The sequence below is a fragment of the Pseudonaja textilis genome, chromosome 2 (genome assembly GCF_049901715.1).
Source record: "Pseudonaja textilis isolate UNSWEBS1 chromosome 2, rPseTex1.2, whole genome shotgun sequence".
NCBI lineage: Eukaryota > Metazoa > Chordata > Lepidosauria > Squamata > Elapidae > Pseudonaja > Pseudonaja textilis.
This window is the reverse complement of record NC_141991.1, coordinates 185,435,482-185,454,029: the sequence shown is the minus strand read 5'-3', so window position 1 is coordinate 185,454,029 and position 18,548 is coordinate 185,435,482. Positions and strand designations below refer to the sequence as shown.

General features: G+C 34.9%; 1 protein-coding gene across 14 annotated transcripts in view; it reads right to left on the bottom strand.

Moving 5' to 3' along the window:
- NFIB (nuclear factor I B) overlaps positions 1 to 18,548 on the bottom strand; it is a 319,107-nt gene that overhangs the window by 34,971 nt on the left and 265,588 nt on the right. For 7 of the 14 annotated variants that reach the window (XR_015742153.1, XM_087926606.1, XM_087926608.1 and 4 more), the window contains exons 9-10: positions 5,557 to 5,722; positions 1,292 to 1,374 (exon numbers count right to left, since the gene is read on the bottom strand). The exons of 2 other annotated variants lie outside the window; for them this stretch is intronic. Coding sequence is in view for 10 of the 12 variants with exons in the window: in XM_087926606.1 (XP_087782732.1) it covers positions 1,292 to 1,374; positions 5,557 to 5,722 (249 nt within the window). In the remaining 2 variants the exon portion in view is untranslated. The remainder of the gene's footprint in view (positions 1 to 1,291; positions 1,375 to 5,556; positions 5,723 to 18,548) is intronic. 5 more of the 14 variants (XR_015742155.1, XM_087926607.1, XM_087926610.1 and 2 more) reach the window with 1 other exon arrangement.

Here is an 18,548-nt window from a genome sequence, read left to right as displayed (position 1 = left end):
CCTAATTGCAAATAATGGTATTTCTACAGTTTTGCTGATGGAAACAAGTCCAGGACACTATAGCTAATTTAACACCACTTGCAATTTTAAATGTCTTGTATCTACTTATGTAATTAGGAACTATTCCTATTTCAGTTTCATTTATATTTCTTTATAAACCATCTTGATATAATGTGATCTTTATCAAAGCATAAGTATCATATAAGAATTGATTTAAATAGCTAATACCTATTTAATATTTTACTATCTTTCTTTGATGTTTTCACAGATGGCTTTCACCAACCCTTGCTATATCCAAGCATTTTCAATATAGTGTGATTTAATATAGGGATGGGTGCTTTCCAGATGTTTTAGACAACCACTTTCATAATCCCTTACTGCTGGACATACTAGAGAGGCTGATGGGATTTAAAATCCAAAGTATCTTATTCTATGGATTTTGCTGATTTTGTGCTGTGGCCCATTTAGCGCAAAGAAACAGACATGATTTAGCAACTGAACAACAAGAACAAAATAATACACTTTCGGCATGGAGGACAAAAAATAGTTCCAGATTCATCAGTACAGTACCCCAATAAGAAAGGTTCACATGAACAAATGCCCACCAAACTACAATGACAAGGAAACCGTATTCATTACCATGAACCAAACATTACTTTTGGACAACTAGAATTCAATTTTCTTCTATTTAATTTACATTGCCTAGAACTGCTTCTTTGAGATGGGTAGCCAGATGAACATGATAAATAAATAAATTCTACTATGTCCCTGTGTGTCACTTTTTAATATATATTTTCAGTTTATAAAAAAATATTCGCATTAGATGTCCAATATTAATGAGATGTAATGTATAAAATCCTACTAGAAATGTAACTTTTATCAGAACCCAGGGGGGAAAAGAAAAAGATTTTCCATCACAAGATATCACAAAGTGTTTAACCCTCATAATTTAGGAATCAGGACGTCTACAATATAATGCGATTATGTAATTTTTCTTTTGGAATTACTGGATGCTAGTGCAAAAATAGATTAAATGTTTAAAACTGAAATACTAAAAAACTTGATAGCTAGTGAATCAATTTTCCTTGATTCTGACCATAATTGTTTCTGTTTTTTTAAGATTCATAAAAGGTTTATCAGGTAAACACAGGAAATTTCCTAAATTACAGGCTTCATAAAGCTACTTAATCCTTTGAGATTCTGTTCTAAAGTTCAGTGATAGCAAATAAGAAGGCACTTGCTGCAAATATTTGCATTTTTCATTGTTAATACCTATGTGAAACTTGCCCACCTGTTGCTGGTGTAGAAAGGAAGGGTCTCTTGGACTTAATCCCACATATCGATTGGCTTGGGAGGTACCTGAAGCTGTATAGGCTGATTAAGGAAGAACAAAACATATTGATAAAGACAGAAACCTACCTCATATTATTCAGATATGAGAGACTCAGAATTATGAAGCATGAATCAGGTTAAGGGCATAATTCAAACCTGCCTATTGACTTCAATGGAATCTGCATGAAAATAGAACTACATTATCAATAATAGTTTCTAAATCATTTAACCCCCCCCCCTTTCATTTAAGAGATGTTAATTCAATCTGATTCTCATCTTTTACCAGTTTATATTAGAATTCTACCAGTGGAAGCACAAGCAAGGTTAAAACTAACTCTTTGTGTAAGTATGGGTCTAAGGTACATTGCTTCTAATACTATCCATATACAAAATGCAAATGTTGATTTAAGAGTTGTTTTTAAAGTGGCATTAATGGTTTTTTCAGGTAGAGCTAATTATTTTAATTAACTGGTAGAAATTATAATATTATGATCAGTATTCAAAATTAAGTACTTGTGAAGAAAAGACAAGGTAAGAACTGATATTCATTCAGCTTAGCCCTAGGAGGTTCAGGGTCCTAACATTTTTTTCTGTTGAATCATGTGCATGAAAAATAGAAGATGAAACCTTTCATCTGTAGGTTACTCTTTGAATCAAGAATAAGTCCATTTCCAGTGAAAGACAAGCAACTGTTGATTGCTCAGGGTCACAGGTAGTCCTCAACTTACAACTGTTCATTTAGTGACTGTTTGAAGATATCATATTAAAAAGTGATTTATGAGCAGTCTCCGCACTTACGACTGTTGCAACATCCTAATGGTTACATAATCAAAATTCAGACTCCCAGTAATCAGCACATATTTATGATGGTGGCAGAGTCCCGGTGTTTATGCGATTATTATTTTCAATTTTCCCATCGGACTTCTAACAAGCAAAGTCAAGGGCAGAAGCTGGATTCACATATTGAAGGCATGATTCACTTAACTATAGTGACTTGCTTAATAACCATGGCAAAAAGGTCATAAAATCCAGCATGACTCACTCAACAACTCCCTTGCTGGTCCCAATTGTCATCATAAACCGAGGACTACCTGTAGTCTCTCAAGTGAAATTGGTCATTTTGCTCTTTTTCCTAAATTAGAATCACAGTATCCATAATTTTGTAATGATTTAACTGATATAACCAAAATCATTAAAGAATGAAAGGTGAATAAATAGAAGGTGGACTAATTTCAAAAATGTAGACTCACTTTTTGCAAAATAGTATGTATATGGTTTCTTAAAAGTATTATTATTAAAAATCCACTGAAGAGTTACAATAAATAATGTATGTACAGTGGGGTGTAGGAATGTGGGTGTTCTTAATTGTAATGGGAAGAATCATTTTAACATTTTTTAAATAAAAAGTTTAAGTAGACATGTAATACTTAACAAAAAATATATAATCACAGATAAATAAGTGTTGGTGCCTTTTTGTGTACAGATCTTATCTTAAGCACTGATTTAGTAGAATTAAAAGTGAGTATATTCTTCAGTAAAGCTATCTCTTAGATACATAGTGAAACTAATAAAAATGTAAATTATAATCAATTTTAGATGTCATCTGTGCCATTTTTCAGGCTACATTAAAAATGTACACATTACCGTTGAAAAACTGAAATCTTCATGCAGTAGTAAAATTTATTTAAGTATGTTTTGCTATTGTATTATGTTTCTTCTCTTGAAGACCTATAATGAGCCCTCAAAGAAATACTATTACCATATTTAATACTCCCTATGTGTCCTTAACACTATTTAACATATTATTTGAGTAATGGTTCCTGAGTGCTCTGTTGAGATGGAACATTGGTGAGATTTAATGAAAACTCTAACAACCAGATCAAATCTGAACCACATTCCCATTCTGTTCTGACAGATGTGGTACTCTGGATCATTAAAAACTTATTTGCTGCTGTTGAAAAGTATAAGTTTCAGAAATGAAAAATTATAAATAGTTTTTAAACTATTACCTGATTAATTATATTAATGTTAGATTAATCATAGCAGAACCAACCTAACTCTCTCAAACAGTGGTTATAGTGGTTACTATCAACCAAGAGTGAGCTTCTGCCAGAAACCTGGATGCATTATATGTCAAAGTTAAACTTACAAAAAAATCCACAGACTTAAAATCTTCAGTACTGCTGGCAGAAGAATCTGGGATCTTTGCAAGAAAACAGCTTTTCTCCCATGCAACCATACAGAAATTTGGCTGTTTTAAGAAGTTGAGTAAAAATTCAACTCCTCTTCCACTTTCTTACTGGAATGGAAGCTGTTTCACTTTCCCATCGCACGCAGGATTGCTAACATACTTTCTGTTCTCATTTTAACTCTCTATTTTATTAGCTACAGTAATGAGCCATGGTGGAGCAGTGGTTAGAGTGCAGTACTACAGGCTGCTTCTGCCAACTACTGGCTGCCTACAATTTGGCAGTTCAAATCTCAGGATGACTCAGCCTTCCATCCTTCTGAGCTGGGTGGAACGAGGACCCAAATTGCTGGGAGCAATATGCTGACTCTGTAATCCATTTAGAGAGGGCTGCAAAGCATTGTAAAGTGGTATATAAGTCTAAAGTGCTATTGCTATGAGTATATTTCAGACTTAGTTCAATTGGTATCGTTTTTCCTAATGGTTTAACAAGAAGTGATGTTAATCTATGGACTCTGATGTCCGGTCCTGCATTTCTTATGACATAATAGTTATAGTTGCTGGGGGTTGTTTCAGCAGCATCTGGAGGACCGCATGTTTCCCATCTCTCTTTTAAATATGTTTAATTTAAATGCTGATGCATGCCCTATCAAATCATCTCACATTAACACTTATTGCAAGTACTTGCTAAATGAATTGTAGTCAATAAATTAATGTTTGTTCTATAATTGCAAAAATACATCTATACTAATATGCAGGTTAATTCAAGGACTACTTGAACCATTTTATGAAAACTAGTCAGATGTATTTCCAAGTGGAAGCAATGAATAAGAAAATAAATGAATGTGTATATTATTCAGTGCTCAAATTCGTGCCACTATCTGCATATCACTAGTGACCATTGTGCTTGAAACTGTCCATTGAATAGGATATGGTGAGCCATTACCGCAAATGGATAGATAACACAACATGTAAAAGGTTTCTTTTCCAGTAGACTTAATATGACTACCACAATGTTGCAATTTGTTGAAATGATTAATGTTGAAATTTGATTCAAATAAGTTTAAAGTATTGTTCTAAAACTGCAATTCCATTGAAGACTATAGGATAATGGGCACAGTTTGAGTGCTACACAGATGTTTTTAAATCTCTTCAAATATAGCTATTCTGAAGGGTACTCATTATTCTAACGAATAAAATCACTTATATAAATTGGGTCTAGTGTTGTGAAACAAGATCTGCCTTCAAGAAAGCTCACTTAGGAGCAAGCAGCTAGATCTCTTCCTCTCTCTCCAGATTTCAGATGTCAGCAGTTTTGCAGCTATAAATCTTGACTCTGCTTCTGAAGGTTCTCAGAATGTCCATCATAAATTTAAAAACTGAATGTGCTTTAATTTTCCATTGGCAGTCGTTGGTCAAATTAGTTATCCTCTTTACAGTGGCTGCTCTATCAGAAAGGTTGCAGAGTAATTTGACTTTTAATAACTATAGAATACAGATAGTCCTTAACTTACAATCATTTGTTTAATGACTGTTCAAAGGTACAACATCACTAAAAAAATACCTGACTTACAACTGGACCTTGGACTTATACCTGTTACAGCATCTCTGTGGTCACATGATCAAAATTTGGGTGCTTGGCAACCAGCATGTATTTATGATTGCAGTGTCCCAGGGTCATGTGATTGGCACTTGCAATTTTCCCAGCTGGCTTCCAACAAACAAAGTCAATTGTAAGGGAGCCAGATTCACTTAACGACCATAAGATTCACTTTCAAAGTGCAGTGATTCACTTTACAACAGTGGCAAAAATTGGGCACAAGTCACCTAACAATCATCTTGCTTAAGCAATGGAAATTTTGGTCTCAATTCTAGTTGTTAAGTCGAGGACTAAATGTAAAACTGTCATGATGTTATATCATTAATTGTGAGTGTCTGCTTGGTCAAATAGGAGGAAAAGGTGCCTTTACTGGCCTGAATTGGAAAGTGTTTTGATCCTTTGATGGACATTGATTTTCCCTAGGCAAAATACTTACTGGTTGCTGTAGGTGAAGATGCCTCACCTTCAGTGGATGTAGTGATGGGCTTAGTGTCTGTCATAGTCAGGGTCACAGGTCTCATCGTACTGTGATGGGGAGAGGGTGCCAAAACTGGAGTAAAATGGCCAGGCATTTTCCCTACTACTTGACCACTGCTGTTAGGCTACAAAACAAAACCAGAAGAATGCCTTGTGAAATACACACATAATGCCTTCTCTATCTTAGGGCTTCCAGAATTCTATAGCTGTAGAGTATCACTCTGACATACAAATCTTTCTTTCTGTATACAACTGCAGTCTTGATGTGGGTGTGTTTAAAGCTTGTGCAACTTTTTCCTATGTACATAATTTTCTCAAGCATCTATTTATCAGGTAAGAGACTCACCATTGTCAGGGCTCCAACAAATCCACCCTCATTCAAATCAAAAGTCTCTTGCCGCATCTCAATTGATTTATTAGGAGTGGCCATGCTGGCGTAAGCTGGATGCAGCTACTGATCCTGAATGTTTAGCAACATCAAATAAATAACTCAGCAAAAAGAAGCCAAATATTATCAACTAGATTCTGCTGATCTTATGTAGATGACTGAAAAACTCCAAACCGTTGGGTAAAAAAAGTAAGCACACTCCATGTATTTTTTTTTCTTTTTTGAGATGTTATCTTCATTCAAACAATATATAAAAATAAATTGAACAAAACCACTATGAAAAATAAAAACCATTTATTCAACCAAAATTTAACAAATGTACCGTTTCCTTTTAACCATTGCTTTATGGAAAAAATAAGCACACGCCTTGGCTTTAAAATCTGGCCCTTAGACAGAAACAATCTCAAGCATACATTTCTTTTAACTATATACTGGTCTCTGACATAGACTGAAAAGTATCTACCACCCTTCCCCATGAAAAAAACCTGTGTGAAAGGGGAGGTTGAGGGGTTTCTTCAATGCACAGTGTTCAGTCCACAGCATTTCCATGGGATTTAGATTGGGGTTCTGACTTAGTCATTACAGAACTTGTATATCTCTTCTTTCCCCTTCCCCCAGCCATCCCTTCGTAGATTTACTGGAATATTTAGAGTCACTGTCAAGTTACAAGGTTTGCTTTTGGTTGAACTTCAATCTTCTGACTGATGGTCTCATATTATCTCAAGCACCCTCTGATACAATGAAGAATCCAGTACTTTATGCAACAAAGCAGTCTGAACTACAACATTTCCAACACCATGCTTTATCTCTGGTATCAGATTCTTCTGGTAAAATGCTGTCTCTGTTTTTTGCCAAACATTTTTACCGGTACTATTGATAAATAAATCTATCTTTGCTTCATCTCTCCAGAGCATATTGTTCCAGAAGTGTTGGACTTTGACTAGCTGTTCATGAGCAAACTTCAGCCTTGCCCTGAAGTTCTTTCTGGACAACAATATTGTTCTCCTAGGATGCCTTCCATATACTTGTAGATCTAATTTGTGCAGTAGACTAACGCACTTGGGATATCAATCCTGGCAACAACCCCATCGGTTGTATGATGAAATTCTGGGTTTTTTGGATACTTTTTTCAGCATCTTGTGTTCTACTCTCTAAATTTGCTGAGATAGCCAGGGCAAATTTCTTCAACTATGGTAAATTGGCAGTTGTTTGGAATCTTCTCCACTTGTTAGATAATTGTAGATGGCCAGTGGAACAATTGATGTCCAATTGTTTGGAGATCATTTTAAATCTCTTCCCATAGGCATTACTAACCTCCTTTCTCAAATCCTCAGAGAACTCTTTCAATCTGGTGATATTGTACACTTTAACAACAAAAAAACCCCAATTAAGTTAAATATTTGAGATTTAAATAAGGCAGGTTCCTTTCAAATCCTCCCTAATGAACACCTAAACTCATACACCTGATCTAGTTCAGCTGATTCTTATTTTAAGTATTTTCCTTAGAAATTAAGTGCATACCTACTCTTTCTAAGTACACATTTTGCTTATTTAAATTACACAATAGACTGAGGCATGGTGCTTCAGTGACTTAATGGTGCTGGAGATGACGTCTGTTCCAGTGATCCAGGTCCTGGCACTGTGTGGTGGTGGTGAGTTCCTGCCACTTGCCTCAGCTTCTGTCCACCTAACAGTTCAAAATCATGTTCTGTGTTTGTAGATAAATAGGTACTCTGTGCAAGGCAGTCAGATTCTTGTTGGCTTGGGACCTTGCCAGTTGCAACACCCATTTGCAAGATGGCTCTGGTGAAGAAAAGGGGCCTTAGATGACACTGCAGGAAGAGATGCTTGTATTACTTTCTAGCTCAAAGCCAGCTCGCTTTCTTGAGGCCCACACTGGGAAGCACACAAGCATGTCCTAATAACACCATACGCTAATAACACCACCACCACAATGGACTACAAAATGTAAAAAGTGGAATGATATTTGTTTTATCATTTGCTTTTTAATCTCACAATACTGTTGAATTAAAGATCAAACATCTGTATGTTGGAATATGCTAAAAAAGTTTTTTTAAAAAAAAATGGAGTGTACTTATTTTTTCACATTATTGTTATTCAGTGGGAACAAGAAATAAAAAAGGATTCCTAATAAGTGATCCAGGACACTTACCAGAATTCCACTACGAATTTGATATTAACATTACAGCCTGAGAGTTTAATTATTGCAAAGTATTACCTATTACAAATGCAGATGCCCCTACATAAACAATGGAAACTGTATATTAGTTTGGCAGGAGGAATAGCATGGTAAGTTAACCATATAATTAAAGAATAATCAATTGCACTAAATTAATTGTAGTAAAATTAATTTGATTACTAGGAAATAATTGGTATAATAATAGAACCAACCATTTTATGTTTCTTACTTCAACTATTTAAAAGGATGCCTAAAATATATGGCTTGGCAAATCCATATGTATTCACATCAAAACACTGATAAAATGCTTCTAAAAACCTATGCCATTGTCTGTGCATAACACATGAAGTATATATAAGCAACTGTGTGATAAAATTAAACATATAAATATTTTAACTATTAAATGATAAATGGAAGGTATGATTAAGTAAGCACATATAATTCTAAGATTACAACCATTCTAAAATATCTGCAGCCATAAAATCTACAATGTGTAATAAACTAGAAATATTAGATATTGCATAACATCACTGCAAATAATGTACAGCAGTGCTAAAAGTACTGATAAAATTCAGCAAATTATTTAATAGATTATTTCAATTAATGAACACTGCATTAGTTGAAATTAATCATCAAGAGATTACATTGGTCTCTGACACCGACAATTATACGGGTACTATAACCCAACTACAGAATTCTCCTGGTTCAATTATCTTTTGATATTTAAATTTTAATTATATAATGTACCCTTTGATATGTGAATCCATGCACAAGTACAAAAAAATAAAGGAAATTATGACAAGACCAGAGATAATGCAAGGTATGTTTAATATCCACTGATATTGATGACATTTAAATGCTTAACAGTACGGTGAAGTACCACTTTAAATGAAATTTATAATACTTTTTAATGTTACAGGATGTTAAAAGAGTCATGAACAAGATCTTTTCATAATATTTACAGTATTCAAGTGTGATGTATGGCATGTGACTCTATAGTATATTTTACCAGCCTTTAAAGGAATAGAGTCCAAAAACGTAATGGTATATGGGAATGACCTTGGAAGATAAATTGCCTTGGGAATGATCAGATAAGAGGAAGTATTTTGCAGCTGCATAGTAGGAAGACCAAGAGGCTTAATAACATGAGTTCTTAAGCTATAAAGATGATGGTGGGAGAATTGTACTTTCAGACTTCCAAGATTCTGTTCATATAGCTTTATAATAAAGTAGAATGTAGGCCAGATTCTAGACTTAGCAAGAATTCGATACACAGTGAGACACTTCCCAGCAGTTTTATCTCCCTCCTACTCTTAAGTCATGAAACAAATCTGTGTGTCATCTATAAAGTGACTGAGACTTTGTCCTGAAAATGATCGTAGCCATCATCACAGTGATTGGCAGAATATAAAACTGCATTTACAAATTTTGGAACCTTGGTTTGTCCTCCCATTAGTGATGGGACCAGGTACCCAAATATCTGAAGACACTGATTCGGTTTATGTTAGAGCTATCAATCTCCAGGCATAGTAAAATGGAATTATTTTCAGAAAATATAACACAAAGACTTCTTCAGAGGGTATCTTCAGCAAGTGTGGAATGGAGCAGAACTACTACTTAATATGGAGGGCTAGAATCTGGGTTTCATCATGGCTTAAGCCTGTGAATTAACACAAAATTTTAAAAGTGTCAGAATGTAGCTCTGCTTCATTCCCGGATTACATTATGTATTTTTCTTCATTTAATTAATTCCACAAACAGCAAAAACAGGCAATGGTCAATGGAACAGGCAGACAGTTTTATTAAGCTGTATAATTACCAAAAAATGGAGCACTTAAGTTGGAAATATCGCAAAAACCTAGTTAAAAAGTAAACTTGATTAACATTTTAATGCTACCACATCTTTTTCCAGTCTTGTTTGACTGCTTTACAAGCTGTTTCTGTCAATCTCTGCATGGATGTGCATACCCAGACACTTGGTGTCACACCAAGTGGTGTCACAAAGCAGCTACTTTAAAAGATATGAATGGTTTAGTGATTCGAACAGATGTACTTAATTAATAAAACTATATTATATAATCATTGCGTAGATCCCAAGGTATTCCTACATCTTGTCAAGTGTTGCTTGAAGGATTTGCACATCCCTACTATATTTAGCATTAGCAAATGTATTCTGCATGTCTAATGCTCATGTTTTCAGAATAGATTCTAATGCCTAACAAAAGTACACCAAGCATAAGAATGTTTCAAAAATAAATAAATTCAAGTTGATTGGAATCGGCTATTTTAAAACAGATGTTTACAATTGCAGTACAGATCATGAAGGAATGGAGCAGCAATGATTGAACAGAATCGGAACCAGAATGGCCCAATTCTAAGTCCAAGGTGTGAAAGTTTCTAACATTCAGTCAGAGTCTACCTTCTTACAATTTCTTGTCAATCAGTTTCAAGATTTACTGGAACAAGGTTCTTCATTTTCTTGTCTATATGACACAACCTTTAAGGAAAATGGCATCATATTTTTCAAGTAATCTTTTCTGATAACCAGTTCCTTCAATATCCATTCAGAGAACATGTTTATACCTCTAATCATTCTAATTGCTCTTTACTAAACTTTTATTTTTTTTTCTGAATCTGAAATGTATTTTAATATAAATATTTATTTTCTGAAATTTTCTTAAATATGAGTATTTATTTTCTGAATTTCTCTTAGACTCAGAATTCAACATGAGATCTTAACAAAGCAAATTAAATGAAATAGTTATTTCCAAATTTTGGGAAAAATATTTCTCCTGATGCAACCTAACCCTCAATTGGCAAATTTAATAAGAACTCTCTCCACTTTCATCTAACTATTAGTGTGTGTGTGTGTGTGCGTGAGGTGGGGGGAGGGTTTAAGCCAAACTATGTATCTTAATTTCATGACATCCATTCCACTTTCAATTAGCTTGTTAATCAGCATATTTGTCAAATAATTTGTTCACATCAATATATATTATACATACAACATTTTCATACTCTGTTAAGGAAATTATTCAGTTAAAATTGTGTCCGGCAAGATTTCTTCTAAACAAAAACAATAGTAACGTGGATAATTACTACATGTTTTTCAAGGTGCTTATGGATCAATTGCTTTCATGTCTGTTCTAAAAATTTCCCAGCCATTGATATCTGGTTGACTCATCTACAGTTTGATAGATCCTCCTATTTCTACTTTTTTTTGAGGTGGAGCAACATTTGCTTCCTGTCATCTGTCATTTCACAAATTCTCCAGGATTTCTCAAAGATATATATGGGCTTGAATACTGCATGAATAATTTATTATAGAATGTGGTTTCCTGTTATCCGTCCGTCCATCCGTATACCTCTACCTACCTATCTACCTACCTAATTTATATACTCAAAGAAGGCATTGCTTGGGATTGTTCTTAACTATAACTTTTTCTAAATGACAGAGTGACATCTATTGCAAATAGTGGGTACCCAGTAATATAGGTTTATGCACCAACCATGCACAAATGCATAAATTTATGGATCATAGCAATGGTGGAAGATACTAAGGAATTCTATGGGTAATTAGAAAGAGATGCTTAGTGTAACACTAGGGACATAGTACAACTAATGGGGAATGTAAAAATTGAGAAGTGAGGGAACCTGGAATTACAGAAATAGTAAATGAAATTATGCAAAAGAGAAATTGAACATTGGTGCTTGTTGTCAACATCTATTTCAATAAGCATAAAGAAACTCTAAAGGACATAATTTTGGAATCTCATTGACTATATATTCAGACACAAAATGTGATGACCCCGGGGCCTGGCACAAAGGCAACACAGTCACATAAGTAAGAAAAGTCCCTTTAGTATCTCCAACTTTGCCCCCAATGTCTAGTTACCTTCAGTTGGAGAAAAAACTCTCCCAAGAACAGACTTTAAATCAGGCTTGTCCAACCCGCGGCCCAGGGGCCGCATGCGGCCCAGGTCACCTCGTAATGTGGCCCAGTGCCCACCCCAACCTTCGTGCCAGAGCCAGCGAGGAGGAGGAGGATAGGCGAGGTGAGCACCAGGCCAAGCAGCAACAGAAAAGGCGGGTGCCGTCAGAGCGCCACCTCCTGCTGTTGCTGCTTCTGCCCCCGCCGCCGCTTCTGCCCCCGCCGCCGCCACTTCTGCTGCCGCCGCTTCTGCCCCCCCGCCGCTTCTGCCCCCGCTGCCACTTCTGCCCCTGCCCCTGCCCCTTCTGCCCCTGCCGCTGCTGCCCCCGCCGCCGCTTCTGCCCCCCGCCGCCGCTTCTGCCCCCGCCGCCACTTCTGCCCCCGCCGCCGCTTCTGCCTTCCAGTCCTGCCTCATCCAGCCGGGCCATTTGCAGGAGGAGAGGTAGGTGCGAGGTGGGCGAGCTTCCCCCTCCCACAAAATTTGGCTGGAAAATAAACCGTGATAAAAAAACCGTGATAAAAAAAATGTGATAAAAAATAAATAATTTTTAATAAATAATAAATACTAAAAACATCTCACTAACTTCATTTCCAAATAAATTTAATATGTTAACTATGTTTTCTACGGTTTTTTTGGATGATCAGGTATCGTTACTGTTATTTTATTTTATGTGCGGCCCAAACCAAATTTTCATCTTCTAATGTGGCCCAGGGAAGGTGAAAGGTTGGACACCCCTGCTTTAAATGAAGGAACTTCAGTCTGAAAACAATGTACATATAAACTGTAAATAAAAATCCACACAAACCAAGCTGCAGCAATTAACTGGACAGGGCTGGATAAGGAATTGCAGACTTCAAAAGCCAACAAAACACACACACAGTTGGGAAGACGCCAGGAACCGAGATAAGCCTTGACCATAAAAGATAACTCACAATTTGCTTTCCCCGAGTTGCTGTGTGCAAACTTCCTTTTTAAACACTATGTTCCCAGCTGCAGCTAATGCAGGGAATCAGGGCCCTTTCCTCCCTCATAAGCCACAAACTCACATTGCTCCCTTCTCCATTCCTCCCTGCATGCCCTAGGGTGAAGAGGGGGTAGGTCTGGATCTTCTTCTGAATTCCCTCCGCCTTGCTCTACCTCTCCCTTACTTTGCCCAGCCAGACTGTGCCCTTCCCCAGTTTTTTCCACAGCCAACGGAGCCACATTCCCACTCCCTGTCAGCTGCTTGGCCTCCCCTCGGAATCAGATTCTGACAGGGGCATGACCCAAAAGATGGAGAATTACAGTCTATTCAGCCAATACCCATCTAGATATATACTGTGGTTTAGGCCATTGATTATTGGTATTAACCAAACATAGAAATTTAATGAGAGTATGCCAAAAACATTTAATCTGGAAGATACACATATAGAATATTTTAATTTTTATCATATATTACCATATATTGGCATATTTCTATTTGTTTTCTTTGTTATTTTTCTTTTAAGTAGCTTGTATTCTGTCCCAGAACCCCCTTGTTATTTGGTCAATCAAAAATTAACCATCCTACAAGTGTGAGTATAGAAATCTATACCGATGTTTCATTTCTAATTCAAGCAAACTCGCATTTCATTATTTTAAAAGAGAAAAATATTTGCAGTCCTTCAGCTGAATTCAGCCTCTTTCTTTACTCTGTTCTACATATCTGTGGTCCATATTTTAAAAAAATTAATTTTTACTTTTATAATACCATAATTGTGACTGCAATATAACTTTTTGTATATTTAGCACTTTTGGTTATTCTGTGTTTCCTATTATGTTTTCTAACTTTTGCTAACACGATAAAAGTGTGTTCCCTACAAAAAATGTTTCTGTTTTAATAAGAATTATATTTCAAGGAATGAATGGGTAATACTAGTCTCATTAACTTCCTGAATCCATTCTGTTGTCAAAAAAACATTGTAATTAATTAAATAGATCCAGTTGAGTACTACAGCAACGTATAGTTCTCCTTGTCCCAAGCATCCATACTTTAAAACAGTGATACTCCTGGACTACAAACTGTTAGTTTTATTTCTACTGCATATAAAAATTTAACTTCTAAATGAATGAAAAACTTTTTGAACATAACCAATCACTCATTTGGGAATCTAGATTTTTTTGTTAGTTTTTTTCATTTGCTTTGGTCACAAATTTCATACTGATCACTTTGAAACACCCACTTGGTCTTGCAGAAATGAGTTTTATGTTAATTATTATGCTACCAACACTAAGAATAAGGTACGGCAGTGCTTTTGAATTTCTAACATTGTTAACATTTTGTTCTTTATTTCACGCTGCATGCTTTAAAAATTTTTTATGCAACTACTGAAATCTCTTGCACATTTGCTAGTTTTCCCTTTGTTATTTAAGGGTATCAAAAAATAATACAAGAATATGCCACTCCTTCACTCTTCTTCCCCAAGAAAACCAAAAGAAAAAATGCCCTTGCAGAATTTGAGTTCAGCTGTAAAAACAACTGGCAACAACCATATGTTCAGATAACTAATCACTCAACTAGAAGACAATTCAGGAAAAAAAATAGTACACAAAGGTGGAAATGGGGTATTCTAATAAATATTTGCCTAACTGGCCACACACTAATCATGAAACAGCAGTTCTATTCAATCACAGAAAGATAACACTAACAATTATAACAACTTTTTAGAGGAACTTGTAGTTTCAATTTCTGTCCAGAAGTATAACTTAAGAGAAATTCAACTTCTCATTCTCAGTCAGCAGAGGAATACAGCGGACAGGAAAAGAGGATCTAAAAGCAGTACATCCAAACCACTGAGAAGTATATATTATATAGAAAATACTGTATACTGTAATTTAAAAGTACCTGTAAAGCATTATGTTCATTTTTGTAATGTGGAACAAAGGATGGTGGAGCCTAACTGGCCATAAAGTTCTAGTAAGAAAATAAAAGTAAGAAAATGGCTACCTAGGTCGGGAAATTTACTGTATGTGCCAAGCACAAGGTATCTGGATTTCTCAGCATGCTTTTCACAACCAATAACTAATTTTATTCTGAGATGTCTTCTTTATTCTGCACCATTGCAAAAAAAAAATTAAGAGGCTATAAATGTTCTATGTAGTTTTGCTTCAGACAATAATAGAGACCTAGAAATATTAAGGCTCTGCCATTCCATTTTTGGGGGATAAAAAAGAATAGGAAATAAAGTTAATTAGAATTATATACTAGTAGTTCTGGAAATCAAGTTGATTATGAACATGAAACTAAGATCAATATAAAGAATCATCATATACAATTGTTTGAATAACAAAAAATATTTCTTTCATTCTTCTTGGAGTTATGAGTCCAACTGAAATGAAGACTTGTATGTTGATCACCTAAGTGATATGGAATACAGTAGATAGCAGAATCAAGTAATCAGTTAAAATCCCAAGTGGGAAACCTAAATATCTCTGATGATGACAAATCTGAAAACTTGAAAACAAATGCCAGATCTGTTGGTGACAACAGAAAGGAATACATACTTTTATAAGACCCAATATCATATTCATATATATCTATATCTACGCACACACACACATATATACATAAACACACGCACACACATAAAATCCTACCCACCAGATTCCATTCCTTTTGTTACTGGGTGTTGTTAGTATTGTTTGTTTGTTATAAACCTGAAGATAGAATCTATTTTTGTTGTAATAAAATATTTGGGGAAGGGTTTTAGCTTGGGATACAGAACAAAAATGTTTGAAATTTCTCTGCTCCAAAAGGGGAACTTTCATTCCATAACAATCTACTCTTTTAATTTTCTTAAAGGAAAATTAGCAATGAAGTAGCTATTTTAAAACAAGGCATTTAATTGATATGAGATCAAATAATGATGATTAATGCTTAGTCAAGGTTGAAACAAAAACCCAGGAAAACTAAAGAACTAGTTCAAGAAGCCATCAATGATGGAAATAAAGTTTATTCGCCATTATGAGCGAGCAAGTTTGCTTACAAAAGAAGCAAATTTCCTGAATATTTTTGGGCATGGTAGCTTATTTGAGCATTATTCAATCTGAACATTTTATTCATCGGATCACTTACAAATATATTCAAGAATAATTCCAAATATGTTACTGTGTTAATTTATAATTCTCAAAATATAGTTGTATTATTAGCATAATGGTAAATTTTGAGAATTATATTTTAAATGATTCTTCATAATTGAAGAAACAAGTTCACCATTTCATCCAAATGAACTTAAACTAACACATCTTTTCTATAAATTGGATCTTGTGTATAAAAAATGCAAGTAATCACCCCCCACAGAACAATTTTACCCTGAATAAAGGAAAATTAAATTACTTCACATATGTTTTATAATACATTCTTGTTAAATTTCTAAAAATGCAAATAGTTTTCAAAATTCAAATTCCCACAAGTATTTTATTTAAGAGGTAGACATATTTCCTATCAAAACCAGCTTTTACTATTATAGTTGTCTAGTTACTGTTATAATTTTGGTGTCAATAAAAATCGTTATGGCTCTTGCAAAAAGTTTTCCATTCTAACCAATCTCTGCTCAAGAAGCAAATTATCTCTAAAGATCAAACATTATTCTCACTAGCATGCAATTTCAATATATCTATAACAACTTCTTGTCCTTAATAACTTACTATAAAATTCTAAAAAGTGCTTCAGAAATGCAAAATAATATATGTAAGGCAAAGTTTTTTGCATAGTTAAGGGCTATAATCAACTATAATGCTGGTGGGGGGTTGGTGGGAGGGGCAATGGAGCAGAATGACAGGAAATCTCTACTATAAAGCTCACCATATAAATTCTCAAGGATAGTTTTTGTACTCAGGACTCTGTAAGAATAATAACTAATTTGCCTTACAGGATAGTCATTAACACTGAGTCATTAACTTTGGTAAAGCATCAATACGATAATTCATCAGTACCAGTTCATATAGATTTCAAACTTCAAAACTAATTATCCCAAAGCCAAATGATTCCTTGGTTAGCAGAAGCAACCTTGGTTTCCTGCAAGCCTTCGTTTCCTGTCACATGTAGTTAAATGCAATTAATGTTACTCTGTAAAAGTACGGCTAAATCCTTGCGAGTTCTTATAATGAATTCTGCTTACAGAATACTATGACAATTTTAAAAATCAAACAAAAAGACAAGAAATAAATTTCAAAACTGCTATAGGAGTTTTAACTTTAACTGATCTTAATCTAAATGTCTAGCATTACACAATGGTTGAGGGAGTTTAATTTAAGTGAAGATGTCATGCTATGTTTTTTTTTTTTTACATTATGAATAATAACAATATCAACACAACAGTTACTTGAAAACAACATTGAATGAATATGTTGTGAGGTGAGAAAAGCATAATGGAATTTGACATGGCATTTGTACAGATGGGATTTTGGAAATTATTATAATCACATGGGTTTAAATGGAATGCATATTGTTTTGGCTCAAACTGCAATTGGGTAGAGCCATTCAGTATACTTTCTTGATACTTTTTGAATTTTTTGTACTACAATCTACTGGAAAAATCTTGGCATCACTGTATACCAATTTACATTGTCGTCAATCTTGCAGAATGTAATTCTAACCTAATTCTACGATACAGCTAAGTGTAGTTGTGTATATTTATATAATTTCCCCAACGTCCTATTTTATGAAAATGTAAAGGAGAGGGCAATTGTTTTCACAATATTAGGACTCGTTAGATCTCTAGGCAGCCATAGATTTCCTTTATATGGAAATTACTGGCTTGAGTACAAACATTTGTCAAATACAGGAAGTCCCCAGGTTATGAACTTCTGGATTACGAACAACCCCAGGTACAAATGGGCTGCTTGCAGTACTCAAAATGGTAGACAACCAACCACAATGAAATCTGATTCAAGAAAAAAAAAATGCAGGTGCAATGCAGGAGAAGAGGCTATGGCTCAACAGTGTAGGATCATCTACTCTTCTTCATTGCATTTCCAAGTCCCGCTCCCTCCTTGGCTCATGGTTTACACAATTCTCACTTCTGCCTAGAGTCTGAATGCAGTCTGGTCTATTTTCAGCTGTTCATAATAAGATGACATTGGATTAAGTAATTTGTTCTGGTTTAAATGCAAATTTGGTTTGAGGACAGTTAAGTTAGAAACAAAACTTGTCTCTAACGTAGGAAATTGCTCTAAACAAAAGGAATTGCAGAAAATTTCAGTAACTCCTCCAAACATCTTGATGGGCTCAGCTGGTGATCAGTAAGGGCCATTTGATTTAATAAATAACTAAACCTTGTTTTTAGTAATTAAAAAGGTAATTCAGGGAGTTTCATTTTCTTCCTGCTATCCAACAGGCTATTGTTATAGTTTCAAAAGTATTCTCTATGGAACAACTGAAAAATCTGGCAGGTAAAATTTGCAAAATATTC